The sequence below is a fragment of the Megachile rotundata genome, chromosome 1 (assembly GCF_050947335.1).
Source record: "Megachile rotundata isolate GNS110a chromosome 1, iyMegRotu1, whole genome shotgun sequence".
NCBI lineage: Eukaryota > Metazoa > Arthropoda > Insecta > Hymenoptera > Megachilidae > Megachile > Megachile rotundata.
The window spans coordinates 16,900,425-16,915,639 of record NC_134983.1 but is presented as its reverse complement, the minus strand read 5'-3'; the positions used below and the strand labels follow the sequence as shown (position 1 = coordinate 16,915,639).

General features: G+C 34.1%; 2 protein-coding genes across 4 annotated transcripts in view; one reads left to right on the top strand and one right to left on the bottom strand.

Annotated features, from left to right (window-relative positions):
- LOC100884013 (D-altritol 5-dehydrogenase) overlaps nucleotides 1-11,479 on the top strand; it is a 42,089-nt gene extending 30,610 nt beyond the window's left edge. The window contains exons 1-5 of one of the 3 annotated variants that reach the window (XM_003708195.3): nucleotides 7,906-8,091; nucleotides 9,520-9,777; nucleotides 10,364-10,601; nucleotides 10,913-11,091; nucleotides 11,224-11,479. In XM_003708195.3, coding sequence (XP_003708243.2) covers nucleotides 7,954-8,091; nucleotides 9,520-9,777; nucleotides 10,364-10,601; nucleotides 10,913-11,091; nucleotides 11,224-11,430 — 1,020 coding nt within the window. In that variant the 5' untranslated portion in view covers nucleotides 7,906-7,953 and the 3' untranslated portion in view covers nucleotides 11,431-11,479. Of the gene's footprint in view, nucleotides 1-7,903; nucleotides 8,092-9,519; nucleotides 9,778-10,363; nucleotides 10,602-10,912; nucleotides 11,092-11,223 lie in introns of those variants that run through there. The other 2 variants (XM_012297044.2, XM_076534073.1) reach the window with 2 other exon arrangements.
- A 62-nt stretch (nucleotides 11,480-11,541) lies between these two features.
- Lac (septate junction protein lachesin) lies at nucleotides 11,542-15,117 on the bottom strand. Its single transcript, XM_003708194.3, has 6 exons — nucleotides 14,903-15,117; nucleotides 14,004-14,245; nucleotides 13,501-13,757; nucleotides 13,030-13,433; nucleotides 12,625-12,745; nucleotides 11,542-12,515 (listed from the first exon to the last, which is right to left on the bottom strand). Exons 1-6 carry the CDS (start codon nucleotides 14,946-14,948, stop codon nucleotides 12,494-12,496), a joined length of 1,092 nt encoding a protein of 363 aa, XP_003708242.1. The 5' UTR covers nucleotides 14,949-15,117; the 3' UTR covers nucleotides 11,542-12,493.
- Between the last annotated feature and the right edge of the window lie 98 nt (nucleotides 15,118-15,215).

Genomic DNA, 15,215 nt, shown 5'->3' with positions numbered 1-15,215 from the left:
GGTGTTTTCACATTTAAAGGTTTTTTCTTTGACTGCACGCTAAAGCGAACATCGAGTAATGTGCAAAGTTTGCTTTAATTTTTCATTCAAGTATTATGCTGTCATTTTAGCATGCAATATTGCATAATGTATTTATTCTAATAATGTACAATTTTATCTTAGAATTCAACTATTTAATTATTCTACTATTTCACCATGTTCTACATTATTACATTACTGTTTTACTCATACGGTGGGATTTTTTATGCAAGTAACTTCAAGTTAACCTTGAACATACAAATTAATCCAACACGCTTTATGTTCTCGAAAACACACTTGTGTATTATAAAATGAACGATACCGAATTTTGTATCATTTTCGAAATGAACGCAGAGGAGAAATATTGGAAGTGGCAGTTAACATTGAATTACAATGATTTTACAGAGAGGCACATCGTAATGAACACTATGATGTTCATTATCGAGTTTTCACGAGAAACGAGCCGCGTCGTTTCTGAAAGAAACACGAGGTGAATGGACCAGTCGACGTCATCGGTTTTAAACTAGGTCAGCCCGGAGATTTCAGTTCATATTTGCCCCTGTGCCACCCCTGTGACGTGGTGCTCTCCATTGAAAACTAGGAAAATACTAATCCAGAAGATTAACCCTAGAGAAAGCCAGGAAAATAGGATTCGCTTTTAACTTCGTGTGAAATGATCAAAATTTCTTCGAATGTTTTATTTTTCTAAATGTTCATTTTCGACTTCTCAATTTTCTAAATTTCAGATTTTCGAATTTTTCTAATTTTTATTTTAAAACTTAGAGGCTGTTCAATTTTTAAGCTTGTAATTTTGAAATTTTGGAATTTTTTTCTAGGAATTTACAAATTTTTCAAATTACAAGTTCTCAAATTTACACGTTTATAAGTTTGAAAATTTATTATTTATTTCACACTTGCAAACTTATAAATTTTCAAGTTCATATCTTCAGAGTCAGAATTCACGAATTTAAAAACGTTCAAATATTCAAGTTATGAAAGGAAGATTCCAAATTGTAGGATCTAATGTCTTTAGCAATATCTGACATCGAGCGCTATCTATCTTTCATGCGGGACGTTTTCGTTTAGATATACAAACTGTAACAACTTCTGTTTACAGTCTTACTCAAAAATTGAACAGATCATCACAGGAGTTATAAGCGATATTCTTTGTTGCATCAATAGATAATTTACAGCTCGTTATTATTTTTGAAGCTTATTATTCAATGATAAATAATTTAGTGTGTTCTACAATACTGCACGACGCCTAATAGTGATTCGCACTCAGCTGCAAACTCACTTTAAATTGAAATCAATTTTATTTTACTTTGACTGTAAGAAATCATTCGACGAAACCTATTATCTGTCGATAAATTTTTCCTGCTTTATAATATAAATTCATCAACAAACTCTTTTTTTTCATTTTACAATCTAAATCGATATGAGTCTCGCAGTTTCACCAAATTGGCTGTAGATTTACTTTAGAATTAAAAATTCGTATCGACATCCATTTTATTTTTGCAACTATAAGAAGTCATCTAACAAAACCTACTATTCGTCAATAAATTTTTCCCGCTTTATAATTTAAATCGCTACGAGGCTGTCAACAACGCTTCACCAAGTTGGTAGTTTCAGCAAAGCTTAAGTTTCGTATTAATGCCAATATTCGTGTTTACCAATGAAGATTTTAAAACGAAGAAAAGAATAATTTTCCGAAGCCAGAAAAGTATCTAACCCTATAATTCGATTTCGCGGGAATGTTTGGTTAGAGTGCGGTTCCGGTGGCGCGTAGAATTACCGCTTTGACGAAGGGGTGGTTCGCTACAACAGGGGGATACGGAAATTCTATGTCGACCTAGTTCGCGAATAGTGACGTCGACTGAGACCATTCAACGAACGGTTCACCCAGGAACCCGCCACCTCGTGCTGCCACCTCGAAACTGGGTCATCCCCGTATAATGCATCCCTTTCATCATCCTTGGACGCCGTAAAAATAGAGTCTCGACTCGCTAAACATGATCGCCTTGTACAGGAACATACATGCGAAGCTTATTCGTACGAGACGGCACGATCGTTTCTAATCGCTCGGACGAGTATCGGCGAGATTAACAGGTTTATCGTGGGATCAAAGCTTTGGGGTCAAAGAATTGTTAGGGTCGTGGAGAAATTCCACTTCCTTTCGCGTTTCGATGCGGCCTACGAGAGATTAATCATTTTTCCAGCATGTTTTCGCAGGCTATTTTGAGTCAGAAAGGTCATGCACATTATACAGTTGTATGCATTCATGCAAACGAGTTTTCTTCGCGCTTAAGTGCAAGATTCTTTCAACGTCAAATTTATTGAGCGTCGTAAATGTGTTTATCTAACAGTTCTCATGGGACAATATGTATTTTTGAACAATTATTGATGAAAAATTCTTTTCTTCGATCATATACATAGGTGTGACTGTGTAATCGTGTTGTTTCTTTCTTCTAACTCCCTGTGTATATCGATTTACGTATATCTACCTTATTACGAAGTTAATTATTATTAGACTACAGTTATTTTACAGGAGACTACATAAATTAATTTCATGAATTATCGTCTGTACTATCTTGTTACTTTCTGAATGAAATAAAATTTTACAAATTTCTCCAAAACCATAATCTGTAAATAATCATAATCGTATCAAATGTGTCGCGTGAATTACCGTCGAACGTCAAAGACTTGATAAGCGGAAGCTATAATTATTTCGCCTCAAAAATATCAACTTAATAATCTTCGTTGCGAAAGTTAATGTACGGATAACGAACGATTTCATCGTTATCGACTATGATAATTACATAAAACAACAAACGGATAAACAACGCGTATCATTTTACATTGTTTGTCAGCACAACATGGAAATTTTATTATTTCATTGTATTTTTGTTTTACGTTTTTCAATTGTAATACTTTCATTGCTCGAGTAATAATAATTAAGAGAGATTGTGAGCGTTCTTTCCTGTAGCAACGTTCCAAGGACACAATGATGTTTGTCTCCTTTCGGACGAGAAGCTGAAAATAAATTTCACGATGATACGCGTCGAAACGTTTCTTCCAAGAAACAGCCAGGAAGTTTGATTTCTATTCTTGCAACCCTCGTCCTTCGGACCCCTTTTTCCACAGGAAAGGAAAGAGGTCACTCATTTCCGGCTTACAGCAGCTTAGGAAGATTTTCAATGGACGAACCGGTGTTTCGCTCTTTTGCACGTATACTCACGTACACACGTTGCAGATACATTGCTCGAAACACTCTTTCACTCGTTTACTAACACGTGTATGTACACGTCGTAGCCAACTCGTTACAAGTATTAAATATTAATCTTTTAGAGAGCTTTCAAAACCTGTACAAGCAATTTTGAAAGTCTCATTAGAAGGAAGAATTATGAGACCAGAGATGAGTTGGAGCTATTTCTTTTTTGTGGACACTTCGGATAATATGTACTGCTAATGTTTTAGGGTTGGTTGGTATGCTTTGTTCATGCAGTTATTAGTATTTCAGTAGGGTTAAATATTTTTGGGTTAGTGCATTTTTAAATACTAAATTTATCAAATTCCAAAATTCCCAAATTCTCAAATTTCCAAATTTCCAAATTTCCAAATTTCCAAACTCCTAAACTCCCAAATTTCCAAATTTCCAAATTTCCAAACTCCCAAACTCCCAAACTCCCAAATTTCCAAATTCCAAAATTCCCAAATTCCCAAATTCCCAAATTCCCAAATTCCCAAATTCCCAAATTCCCAAATTCCCAAATTCCCAAATTCCCAAAGTCCCGAATTCCCAAACTCCTAAACTCCCAAACTCCCAAATTCCCAAACTCCCAAATTTCCAAATTCCAAAATTCCCAAACTCCCAAATTTCCAAATTCCAAAATTCCCAAATTCCCAAATTCCCAAACTCCCAAACTCCCAAATTCCCAAACTCCCAAATTTCCAAATTCCCAAATTCCCAAATTCCCAAATTCCCAAATTCCCAAATTCCCAAACTCCCAAACTCTCAAACTCTCAAACTCCTAAATTTCCAAATTCCAAAATTCCCAAACTCCCAAATTCCAAATTCTAATTTCCCAATTTTCTAAAACCCCAAATTCCCAAAAATTCACATTCCGAAATTTTCACTTTATTTTCCAAACTCTCCAATCCAACCTCAGTCCACATAACCAAAATCACCAGCACGAACCAAAAGATTTATATAACGGATCTATCGACGACGGAAAATCACTTGCACCACGCGAATGCGTTCCAAGCTGGTGTTAATAACTTACGTAACTATTTTTCTGTTAACCGTGTTTACAGAATCATCAGAGATCATTCGTTTATAGAGGTTAATACAATGATCAAACTAAAATAAACGTTCTCAATCTCGGACTCGTGTAGGATTCGACACGCGAGGGTGTTTAAACGGCGAGAAGAAAAATCGCAGAAGCAGATGTTGGCGAAACGGAAGTGAAAAAAGAATGGTAGACAGGAAGGTGTAGGCGTCAGCTACGATTCAATCGGAAACAAAAGAACAGGTGTTGGAATAGCCAGTTCGACTCTTCTTTTGATACATTCGAGGTCAATTACGGTAGATTAGGGAACGTGTTTTAAGCTTGAAAACTTTTAGAGTAACAATATTTACGAGACAATATTTATTGACTGTGTTTGGGAATTTGAGGACTTTGAGATTTTACGATATAGTGATTTAGAAGGTTAGGAATTTTTTTATTTTAGGAAGCTTGAAAATATGGGATCTAACAATTTAGAAATTTAGAAATTATTTAACTTTGTTTGGAAATTTGGGGATCTGAAAATTTAGGAATTTAAAAAATTAGAAACTTAGAAAATTAGAAACTTAGAAATTACTGAACTTTGTTTGGAAATATGAGGATATTTAAGTATTTGAGAAATTTAGGGACTATAAATTGAAAAATTTAAGGACTTGGGAATTTAGAAACTTAGAAATTGTTGAACTTTGGAAATTTGAAGATGTGTTTTAAGAATTTGAGAAATGTAGGGTCTGACAATTTGGAAATTACAATCACATTAGACACATTAGACTTCACATAAACTGTAGCAAGTTATGCAATGAAATCAGCAAACATTATACGAGAGTAAGAACCAAGTCTCATGAATTTAAATTCCAGCGTTATATTTATGGACGTCAATGTAAATAGGTTTTAGTGAATCGATTTGGACGATCCTCATGAATCGGTAGCTGGTGAATGCATGCGTTCTCGAGCAGAGTTACCGTTTCCACGATCACAATCAAGGGAAGGGGTGAGTTGGCCCGGTGACCTAGTTTATTCCCAGGGGTTGAATGAACGCCACTGAACGCGATGACGTCATTCTCGACCTCATTTCCGGTTCCCGGTACAGCCAGCTATCCCAGCTCCGTCCCGTTGACCCGAAATTTCTCGTGAATCGAAGGACGCTCGTTCATCCCGAGCCATTCTACCGGCTATGAATGAATTTTCCGCATACGCGTTGCACGACTTGCAAAAAACTCCGACTTCGTGATCCTCATACGGTCACAACATCGTTATCTTAATCCTTATACAGCTCTTTACTTCGTCGACGAGTTACCTCTTCGCAGATTATAATTAGGTACGTGTATGTGTACAAACATTGTTATCTGTTATGTGGGCTTCCTTTAGATACGGACATGCGCGGGTAGATACAGTTTCTACTTACTTTTTCGGTTCTGAATATGGAAAATCGAGTTATCTCAAATCTTTCGATTTCTAATTTTTTAGCTAAGTTGATATTCCAAATTCATGAATCCATCATTGTTAAACTCTCAGGTTTCCAAGTTACAAATTTTAACCCTCTGCAATCCCCTCTGAGGAGACATTTTAAATGGCAAAATAAACTTTCGGAGTGCAAAGGGTTAAATCCCTAAATTCTCTAAATCTCTCAAATTTCACGAGTTCTGCAAATTCCATAAATTCTCCAAATCTCCCGAATTTTCCAAATACACGAATTCTCAATTTTCAACGCCCCAAACTTTTACAATTGGAAAGTTTGCGAAATTCTTTCTTTCCGAGTTTGAATACAGGTAATTTTCGCGTCCCTGCACCGAACGGATTTCTAAACGAACAATTCGAGGAAAGGCGTCAAAAATGATGGTTTCGAAGGGTCTCAGTTTCAAACTGTTACCTCTGACAGCGGGTTTACATTGTAACGCGATGCCCTTTATCCCTGGGGATCACTTTCCACTACAAGATTTATAACCATCCGGTTGTACACTAAATTATACGGAACCTTTGTAACAGGGATGTAACAAGGATTGCGAAATTCGCAAACGTCACTGGTAAATTTATTTGTAAATAAAATGAAAAATGATACGATATGCAACTGGAAATACGGTGAAATAATGTGTACATTAAGTTTCATGTTTATTATTTATTATAATAAATTTGAAATTAATTTCAATGATAGTTTGTGAGGTTATCTATTTAAAATCAGTTTGATTCTGAAACACATTTGGTTACTTTTAAAACGAACTTATTTCACATATCATAGGGAATGTATAAAGGTCACAAACTCATAAAGATACAATGTTTATACGATAAATAAGATTACAAGATCACAATATTACATTACGAGATCTTAATATTTCAAAATTGCAGGATGATGAAATTACAAAAGTACAAAATTACAGAACTACAAAACTATAGAATTACAAAATTGCAAAATTACAAAACTATAGAATTACAAAACTACAAAACAGCAAAATCGCACGATTAAAAAATAGCAAGATAACAATATTGAAAAAATCAGAGAAATTGTACAAGGCAACCAATCACGTCTGTACGTCCCTGAATTTTACAGGCCCATTCAAGGTATTAGTGTCAGCCAGGCTTTTGAGGCTTTGCCTGTTAACGAAGTCGATTGTCGAGTGAAATTTACACCATGAATCGCGTATACACCTGCTCGAACAGCTCCTCTGTTGGAGTGGTTCAGGTATCTTACCAGGTAGGAAGACTACAAATCACAATATCGTTCAAAGGTTGCATCCTTGGAGGGTGTTCGTTCTCCTAACTGTATTGTAATCCCTCGAAAAAGATTTTTTAAGTAAATTTTGTAAGACCAAGCATCTTCGAAGGTATAGAATTCACCTGAACAATTAATACCTGTGACGAATGCTTTCAAGCTTTTCAGCTTGCAGTTTTTCTTGTCTCTGGTTTAACGCTAAATTCTTGAACTTCCATCTTTTCCTTATATTGTAGTGTAAGTATAAAACACCCAGTATGTTTTGTCTTGTTAAATACGACAGAACTAAGTTACTGTTGTTGAAACTAAGATTTGTTGCATTTTATGTATTTACAATTTTTACATGTTGATGATTATGCAACCTCGTTTTGAATAAATTTGTATATAGATAAATTTGTATAATATAAAAAAATTGAGCATACTATTGTTATTATTTTTGGTAGGATAAACATGTATGTTTTTTAGAACCGAAAATATTTAATGAAAGATTAATGACTACGTATCAGTGTATTATTATTCCCAAACCCGCAAGTTCCTAAACTTCGAAGTCTGCATATTAATAAATTTTACTACGTTCAAATTGAGAAGCAATATTGTACTATTATAAATTATCGCGTACTATTATAAATCATAATATTGTAATATAAATTATCAGCCATCGAGTAAGGCCATTTCAGTGAAACAAACGTTGCACCTAAATTCTCGTCTCAGTCATTCGATCGCACTATCGCAGACCATCTGTCGCCAAATATTTGAATTTTCTTCGATCTCTCCTTCCATCGCGTCGCGCTCGAGGGCGGCAGAAAACTCGCTCGGGAGAATATTTCGTGATTATTGTCGGCGCACGGCACCAATACATATAAACATTAATGTCGTAACCGGGATATAAATGTTTGATAGAGAAGCATTCGGGCTTTAGTAGCAACTGTCGTCACCACCGCGATGGAATCTTTAAGCTTCGACGTGACGAAGAAAACGCTCGCGTTAACAAGAGCGGAACTTCCTGTGCCAGCAGCGAACGAAGTTCGAATTAGAGTTGCCTACTCCGGGATCTGCGGGACTGATCTTCATATACTAGACGTGGGTCGTTTATATTCCTTCATTATCGCCTTATAGTGAGTCACTGATGTATTCGTAGCCTCACGATTTAATTTATTCGCTTCTGGATTAACGTATAACAAGTACGTGCTTAACACTAAAACTACCAAAGCGGTCAAATGACCACTCCACAAGTTTCTTATTATAAGGAACACATTTTGTTAAAATACATTTCTTAAAATCAGAATTGATTTTCATCAAGATAAAGAATAAGTGTGAGTACTAATTTATATTTCGTCGTTCGTTCATTAATTTTTAACTTCATTTTTAATTTCAAAATAAGTGTACATTATACACCGGTAAGTTTAGTGTTAAGATATCGAGTGAAAAGCGCCAATGAAATTTTCTGAATTCTAAAATCTTTTTCTTAACGATAGTGATAGAATAAACACATTTTATTTCGTTGCATGTTTCATTTGGATAAATAAAATTTTATTTCGCGGTTATTGTTGATGTGCTTACTGCTACAAAATGGCGACGCAGAGGACTCATCAGTGACTACTCTTTGGTTTAGGAATATACTTTATTACACTTTCGAACTTAGAAATGTGAGATTTGTAAAATAAAAAAAAATTGGAATTTGTAAAATAGTGGGTTCGGAATTTTTGGAATTTCAAAATGTTTAAACTTGAAAATTTAAAAATTTGAAGATATCCCTTGATTCGAAGAATTATGAACTTAAGGATTTAAAAATTGTAGACTTTCACGAATTAGAAGTTTGAAAATCTAGATATTTCAGAATCTGAAAATTTGAAGATTTTAAAAGAATTGAATTCAAAATTCAACAAAGATATTTGAAGAACTAAAAATTCATTGCGAATAGCGCACATATTAATCACCTTATCTGTAACATGCCTTTCGCAATGATTTTTAATGACGTGCATACTGCCATTCCCGCGGAGCTCGTATCATTGTTTAATTTTCGTATCTAATATCGGTCTGAAAGGGGGCTTTTAATCTCATTTTTTCCTCGCGTGTTTCATACAGAAACTTTTTCTCTTTATCCGAGGTTACGTGACTTCAAACAGTGTGGTTGGGCCACGTGAACGTTGCATAATTTCTTAACATGTACATATGAAATATTTTCATTCAAGCCTATAGTTTCGTGATACAATGTTTCCAATGACAAATATTCGCCAAACACGATATCGGTCGAGAGGCATTTTAATCGACCACGCGTTTCTTTTCTTAGATTGGAATATTACCACCGGCGTACAAAAAATCCTTTTGTTCTTTAATATCAAGCCATAACCGCGATAAGCAAATGTAAGCATTGTTGTTTAATGCCTTCCTAACAGAACATTATGTTTCTTATCGTATGAATACAGAGATAATATCTTAATCGGTGTTTCAAACATTTTAAAATTCACAAAATTTCAAATGTATCATAGAAAACGGAATTTGTTTCAGGGATCGTTCCCGTGCAAGCGGTCAGGTCTTCTCACCCTTGGCCACGAGTTTTCCGGAACAGTCGACGCGGTTGGATCCTCCGTGAAAAGTCTGAAAGTTGGTCAAAAAGTGGTAGTCGACCCCAACAGTGGATGCGATACTTGTGATTACTGTCACGGTGGAAATTATCATTTTTGTGACGCCGGTGGTATAAACAATACCGTGGGAATCTACAGAGATGGCGGATGGTCCACGCACGCTGTGGTTCCAGAGAACCAGGTCTGTATTTCCCAATCTGTATCGAAAAAAACCTGTCAGAGATTCACGAAGGTTCAACAACTCGACCTTGGTTAAATACACTTTCAGATTATTATCTATGTACACCATATCGTGGGTAAACTTTCTTTTCTGAAATTGTATTCTATTGATAGCTGGACTCGTGTTTATTAAGACCTTTGTGTTTTCAAGTTTGACGATAACTTTTTATGCGCCTTGTTTCTATCTCTGTTCTAAGATTACATGAAATAATCAATTCCGTAATGTGATATGGACGTATCATGTTTTATCTTAATCCTTTAAATATACTCTGTGATAGATGCACGTAGAATCAAATTAATCTACATATCGTTAAAAATGTATAAAAAATTTTAAATATATTTTCATTGGTAAATATGTACATTTAAGCATAGTCAGCTTTGCGTATGTCTTACACGGAAGAGTATTGCGACTATACATATTATGTAATATTTATTGGGTTCAATTGGATTATGTAATATTTATTGGATTCAAATAATGTTATTTATTTGGTACAATTCGTAAATTACTCGTCATTAATATTTTCTTTGTTTTTATCGTTTTCGTCCAGGTTCATGTGTTGCCCGATGGGATTCAAATGCATCAAGCAGCTCTCACCGAACCACTCTCGTGTTTGGCCCACGGATGGGACAAAATTAACCCCGTCCACGTTGGTCTTAATGTGCTCGTAATTGGCGCAGGAATAATCGGCCTTTTGTGGTCATGTCTATTGCATTTGCACGGTCTCCGGAAAACAGTCACGGTCAGCGAGCCCCAAGAGAAGCGACGAAATATGGTGACGAAACTTGGTAATTAAAATTCTACGTGTGTAATAAAACATATTGAATTTAAAGTCAAAATTTTAGAAATTTTCTAACTAAAAAAAGTTATAAAATTTTTAAAAATGTACAAGCTTTCACGTATGCAAGGACCTTTGTACCTATTTCTACGAATCAATTTGGCAATATAACGAAAGGCAACTGTACCCATTACTTTTTGCCTCGGGTCCTGCGAACTCTAAGTTCTGCGTTATAATATACAAAGTGTAGCGATACATGTAGCATATAACTATACTTTATATGTCGTGAAAACCATGCTTCAAATAGTAATAATATTTCAGATCTCGACTATGAGGTGAAGAGCCCGAAGGAAGTAAAAGAAGGATTCGACCTGGTTGTGGATTGTAGTGGTTCAGGGCCGGCTATGGAAGCGGCTGTTCCTTTGTTAAGACGCGGTGGTCGTCTCTGTGTATTTGGAGTCGCTAGTCCCAATGCAAAATTGACCATCGAACCATTCCAGGTAAGTTACTCATAATTATAACGTCATTATTCCAGGCAGTTGAATCACTATGTATCCAGCAATAGATCATCGCTGAAGTATTTCAAACATCCGGATATGAATAGCTTAAAATTTGATTTCCTTTCTTAACAGGTTTACATGAAGGAGTTAAACATTATAGGCGTAAATATAAATCCATTCACATTCCCCAAGGGATTGGCTTTATTAAAAGCTATGGGCGATAGATACCTTAATTATGAGAAACTGGGTATTAAAGTTTACCTTTTGTCTCAATACCGTGAAGCATTAGAGGCGTTGAAGCGAGGAGATATCAGTAAAGCTGTTTTTAAATTAGAGTGAAAGTATTGAACAATTGTCAATATGAAATAAAGTACAATTCGTATGTTAATTGGCTCGTTTAATCGTATAATCCTGAAAGAGAAATTGAGTAGGTACTAAAAATCACGATGATTGGTACTTGAAATTTTCATTTATTAAAATCCATATTAATCTAGAGGTAAATATAAAATTGCAAACTCGTAAAAAGGTCATACAAAATGTTACATACTTGAGATTCTACGCGCTTCCGTGCTTATAGTACCATGAGTTTGTCTTGGTAATACAAGACAAAAGATCCCTGTTATGAGTATGCAGTCTATGCGCTTGATAACACACGATATAAAATATTCTAATTACGATCGTATAAATAATTTCATCTACAATATACAACCGTTAATCTAGATCTAAAACAAATGACATGATTTGTATCTTGATCGAGATACTAACATGTATATTAATTTTTTTCTTCTCATTTGCCAAACTTTACATAACAAGGCAGCTATAGAGTGTCGTTATCATTATTATTAATATCATTATTTCGCATTCTTCTAATAGAGCATTAACAAGTATTTACGATGTATTGCTGCACTTTTGAGCTGCCACCAGAGATATCTGGAAGGTTGCATTGTTATATACCTATATATAATATTAATACATTTCGTAACATTATTATCAACCACTTCATTCGTGTTTATCAGTTGTACTGATGTATGAAAAAGATTATACAATATACATATCTAAATATGTATATCGAACTATTAGTACTTAGTAAAATTACTTTGCTTTTTTTCACTATGCGTAGTTATGCACTTTATCTGGAATGTTAGTTTGTACCTTGCCAACGTGTATTATATTGCTGGCCCCTAATAATTTCGTTATGTTCGCTAATCATTAATCAATTTCGTTTGTAAATAACTACAAAAATAATTATCTAAAAAGTGTTTAAAACAAATGAGGCCCCTAGAGTTATTTATGTATAATATAATATTATGTATATTTATGAAAAATGATGAACCACATTAATATCAGCAACCATTTGGACGAACTGCATCGACTCGCCGTTGCCCACTGGAGTCCAGGGTAATTAATATTTGGCGTAGAAATTTCTGAAAATAGCAATATTGATTTAGAAACGAAACAGGACGATTCTGTAACCCACATAGGCTATAAAACTTGGAGTACAAAGCGGCAAAAAATATTTGTAAAACAACATACCTCATAACAACCGTAATAAATAAAACTAAGACTACCAAAAGTCCTGAAGAAACTCGTTCTACTCCAGCCCCATAATAAAGAGCTTGGCCACAAGCTGGTGGACACACAGGGACAGTTGTTTCTGCGCAAAAAAAAACGAGGAACATCTAGAACATGCTAACTACGAAACTCAACAAATCAATAAAATAGCAATAATAAAATTGTTGCTTATAAATGCGCAAAAAAAAAGAACAAATTAAACTTTATATAAATACACAAATTTTATCATGCACAATCTATAAATATATACACATTTATCTACAACGTTATATAATTAGCATTATAATTATAAAAATGAAGTATTATACATTAATTAGGTTTGCATTATATACACATATGGATTTATATGTGTTTTAGAATACATACCAAATAATTCTACTCTTGTTTCTGCAGTTCCTAACTTATTAGCAGCTTTGCAAACGTATTCTCCATATTGTTTCTTTTCAATTGTTATTACTCTGATTGTTGTATCAGTATACTGATCTGCAGTTGCAAAATGTGATATACTGTAGTGCTGGTTATTTGATAATACATTACTATCCTTAAACCATGTAATAGCTGGAGGAGGATAAGCTTCAACATGACATTCTAAATCCATATCATACTGCAGTGCTTGACCAAGTCGTGGTCTGGGTGCACTGATCACAGGTGCAAATTCAACTTCAACATTAATGTTACGTCTAGCTCCACGACCTACTCCATTTTCAGCAACACAGTAATATGTTCCACGGTCTTCTTTACGAATTGCAGGGATCTTCAATGTATTGCCACTGTAATATTTTCATTTAAACAGAAAACTCAAATAAACATATAATTATGAATGTATAAATTGCCTACCGATAAATTGATCCACCAGTTGGTAAAATAGCATTATTTTCTCTACGCCATGAAATTCTGGGTGCAGGAAATCCACCTGCATAACATTCTAGTTGCACAGGTTGTCCCTCGCTGACAACAAGAGATCGAGTTGAATTATCACTTATAATAGGTGGTCTACGAACTTGCAGTTCAACGTTTGCAGTTACATAGTTGTTCAAAGATATTAGCACTTTGCATTGATAAAATCCAGCATCAGTTTCTTGTATGTCTTTTACCTAAAATAAGTATTATATTAATATTAGTTACTTATACAAATGAAGAAAATAGTTAGAATTTACATACATTGCTTAAAATAATTAAAGAATCAGTTAATGTAAAGGCTTCTTTATTAAAACACTTTTATTATAAGTGTTTTGAACATTCCTACAAATAATAGCCTATTGTTACTATATTTAAGCTGTATTTATGAATCCTTTAATTATTTTGAGCCATGCTTATATTGCTTTTATAAACAAAATCACCTGTAGTATATAACTAGATGTAGCCTCATCGTGTTTAAGAGCAAATCTAGTATCTGTTATGATTAAAGAACTACCATGTGAAAGAGGCAACTGATCATTTGCCATATCTTTATTAATTTTTATCCATATAACTGGGAAATCTTGTGCATATTGAACAGAGCAACGAAACTCTACAGTCCCTCCAATATCTTTAATTTGTTCTTGAGTAATGTAAGATATTGTTGGTGTACGTTGACCATAAACTAAAAAATGTTAACAAACTTTCTTCTAAATGTAAATAAATATTAAGCTCATAAACATGCATGAAATGTAATCCATTGAGTGACTTTGAATAAATATCACATCAAGTTACTACAATGTGGAAAAAGTTCTAAAACTATTTATTCTCCACCACCTAACTTTCTTTTCTCATGATGAAACTAATTTATATAACGTAATATTAGCAAACTTTAATTTAACAATTGAATCTTCAACATTTAAAAGAAAACAACCTGTAACGTTTAAGTCACACAATATATATAAAATAGAATTTTACATGTGGAAACTGTTCTTATAGAAGTGGTATAATTCATAATCCTTTCTTCAAGTAATTTTAAAAAATACAAAATGGGAGCATACAATGCTCAAGGTTCTGAAGAAGGATACCATAAAACAATGAAAGAATGTTTCAAAATTTTACTTTCTGCTATAGCAAGAAAATAAAATAATATTCAAAATGTACAAATCATAAATATGTGACTTTAAAGTTACATCGTGTTACAGAGAGTTAAACTACATTAAATATTTATTAGTGCTCCATTTTGTTAATTCATTTTCAACTAATAATAAGTATTGATAACTGCATATGATTTCTAGTACGTACAACGTAGTACGTGCAAGTAAGTCATTCTGTTTTTTACCTGTTTGTAAAAAGACGAACACCAAAATTATATACATAGTCTTCATTATGACACACCCACTGGCGTCTTAACGCCGCTTGTATAAATTTTATTTTTTATATGTTTTTCTAATATTAAATTAATATCGTTGAACAACGCAACGACGCACGTTGACAGTAATGTTGTCGTCACTGTCACGCAACACAAACAGATAGTAATGAACAAGAAGCAATGCCGTAGATATCTGTTGATCGAAAATAAATATGGCGAATGACGCTACATCTTTGATCAAGCGATACATTAAAAATTAGATAGTTAATATTCCTCACGCGAA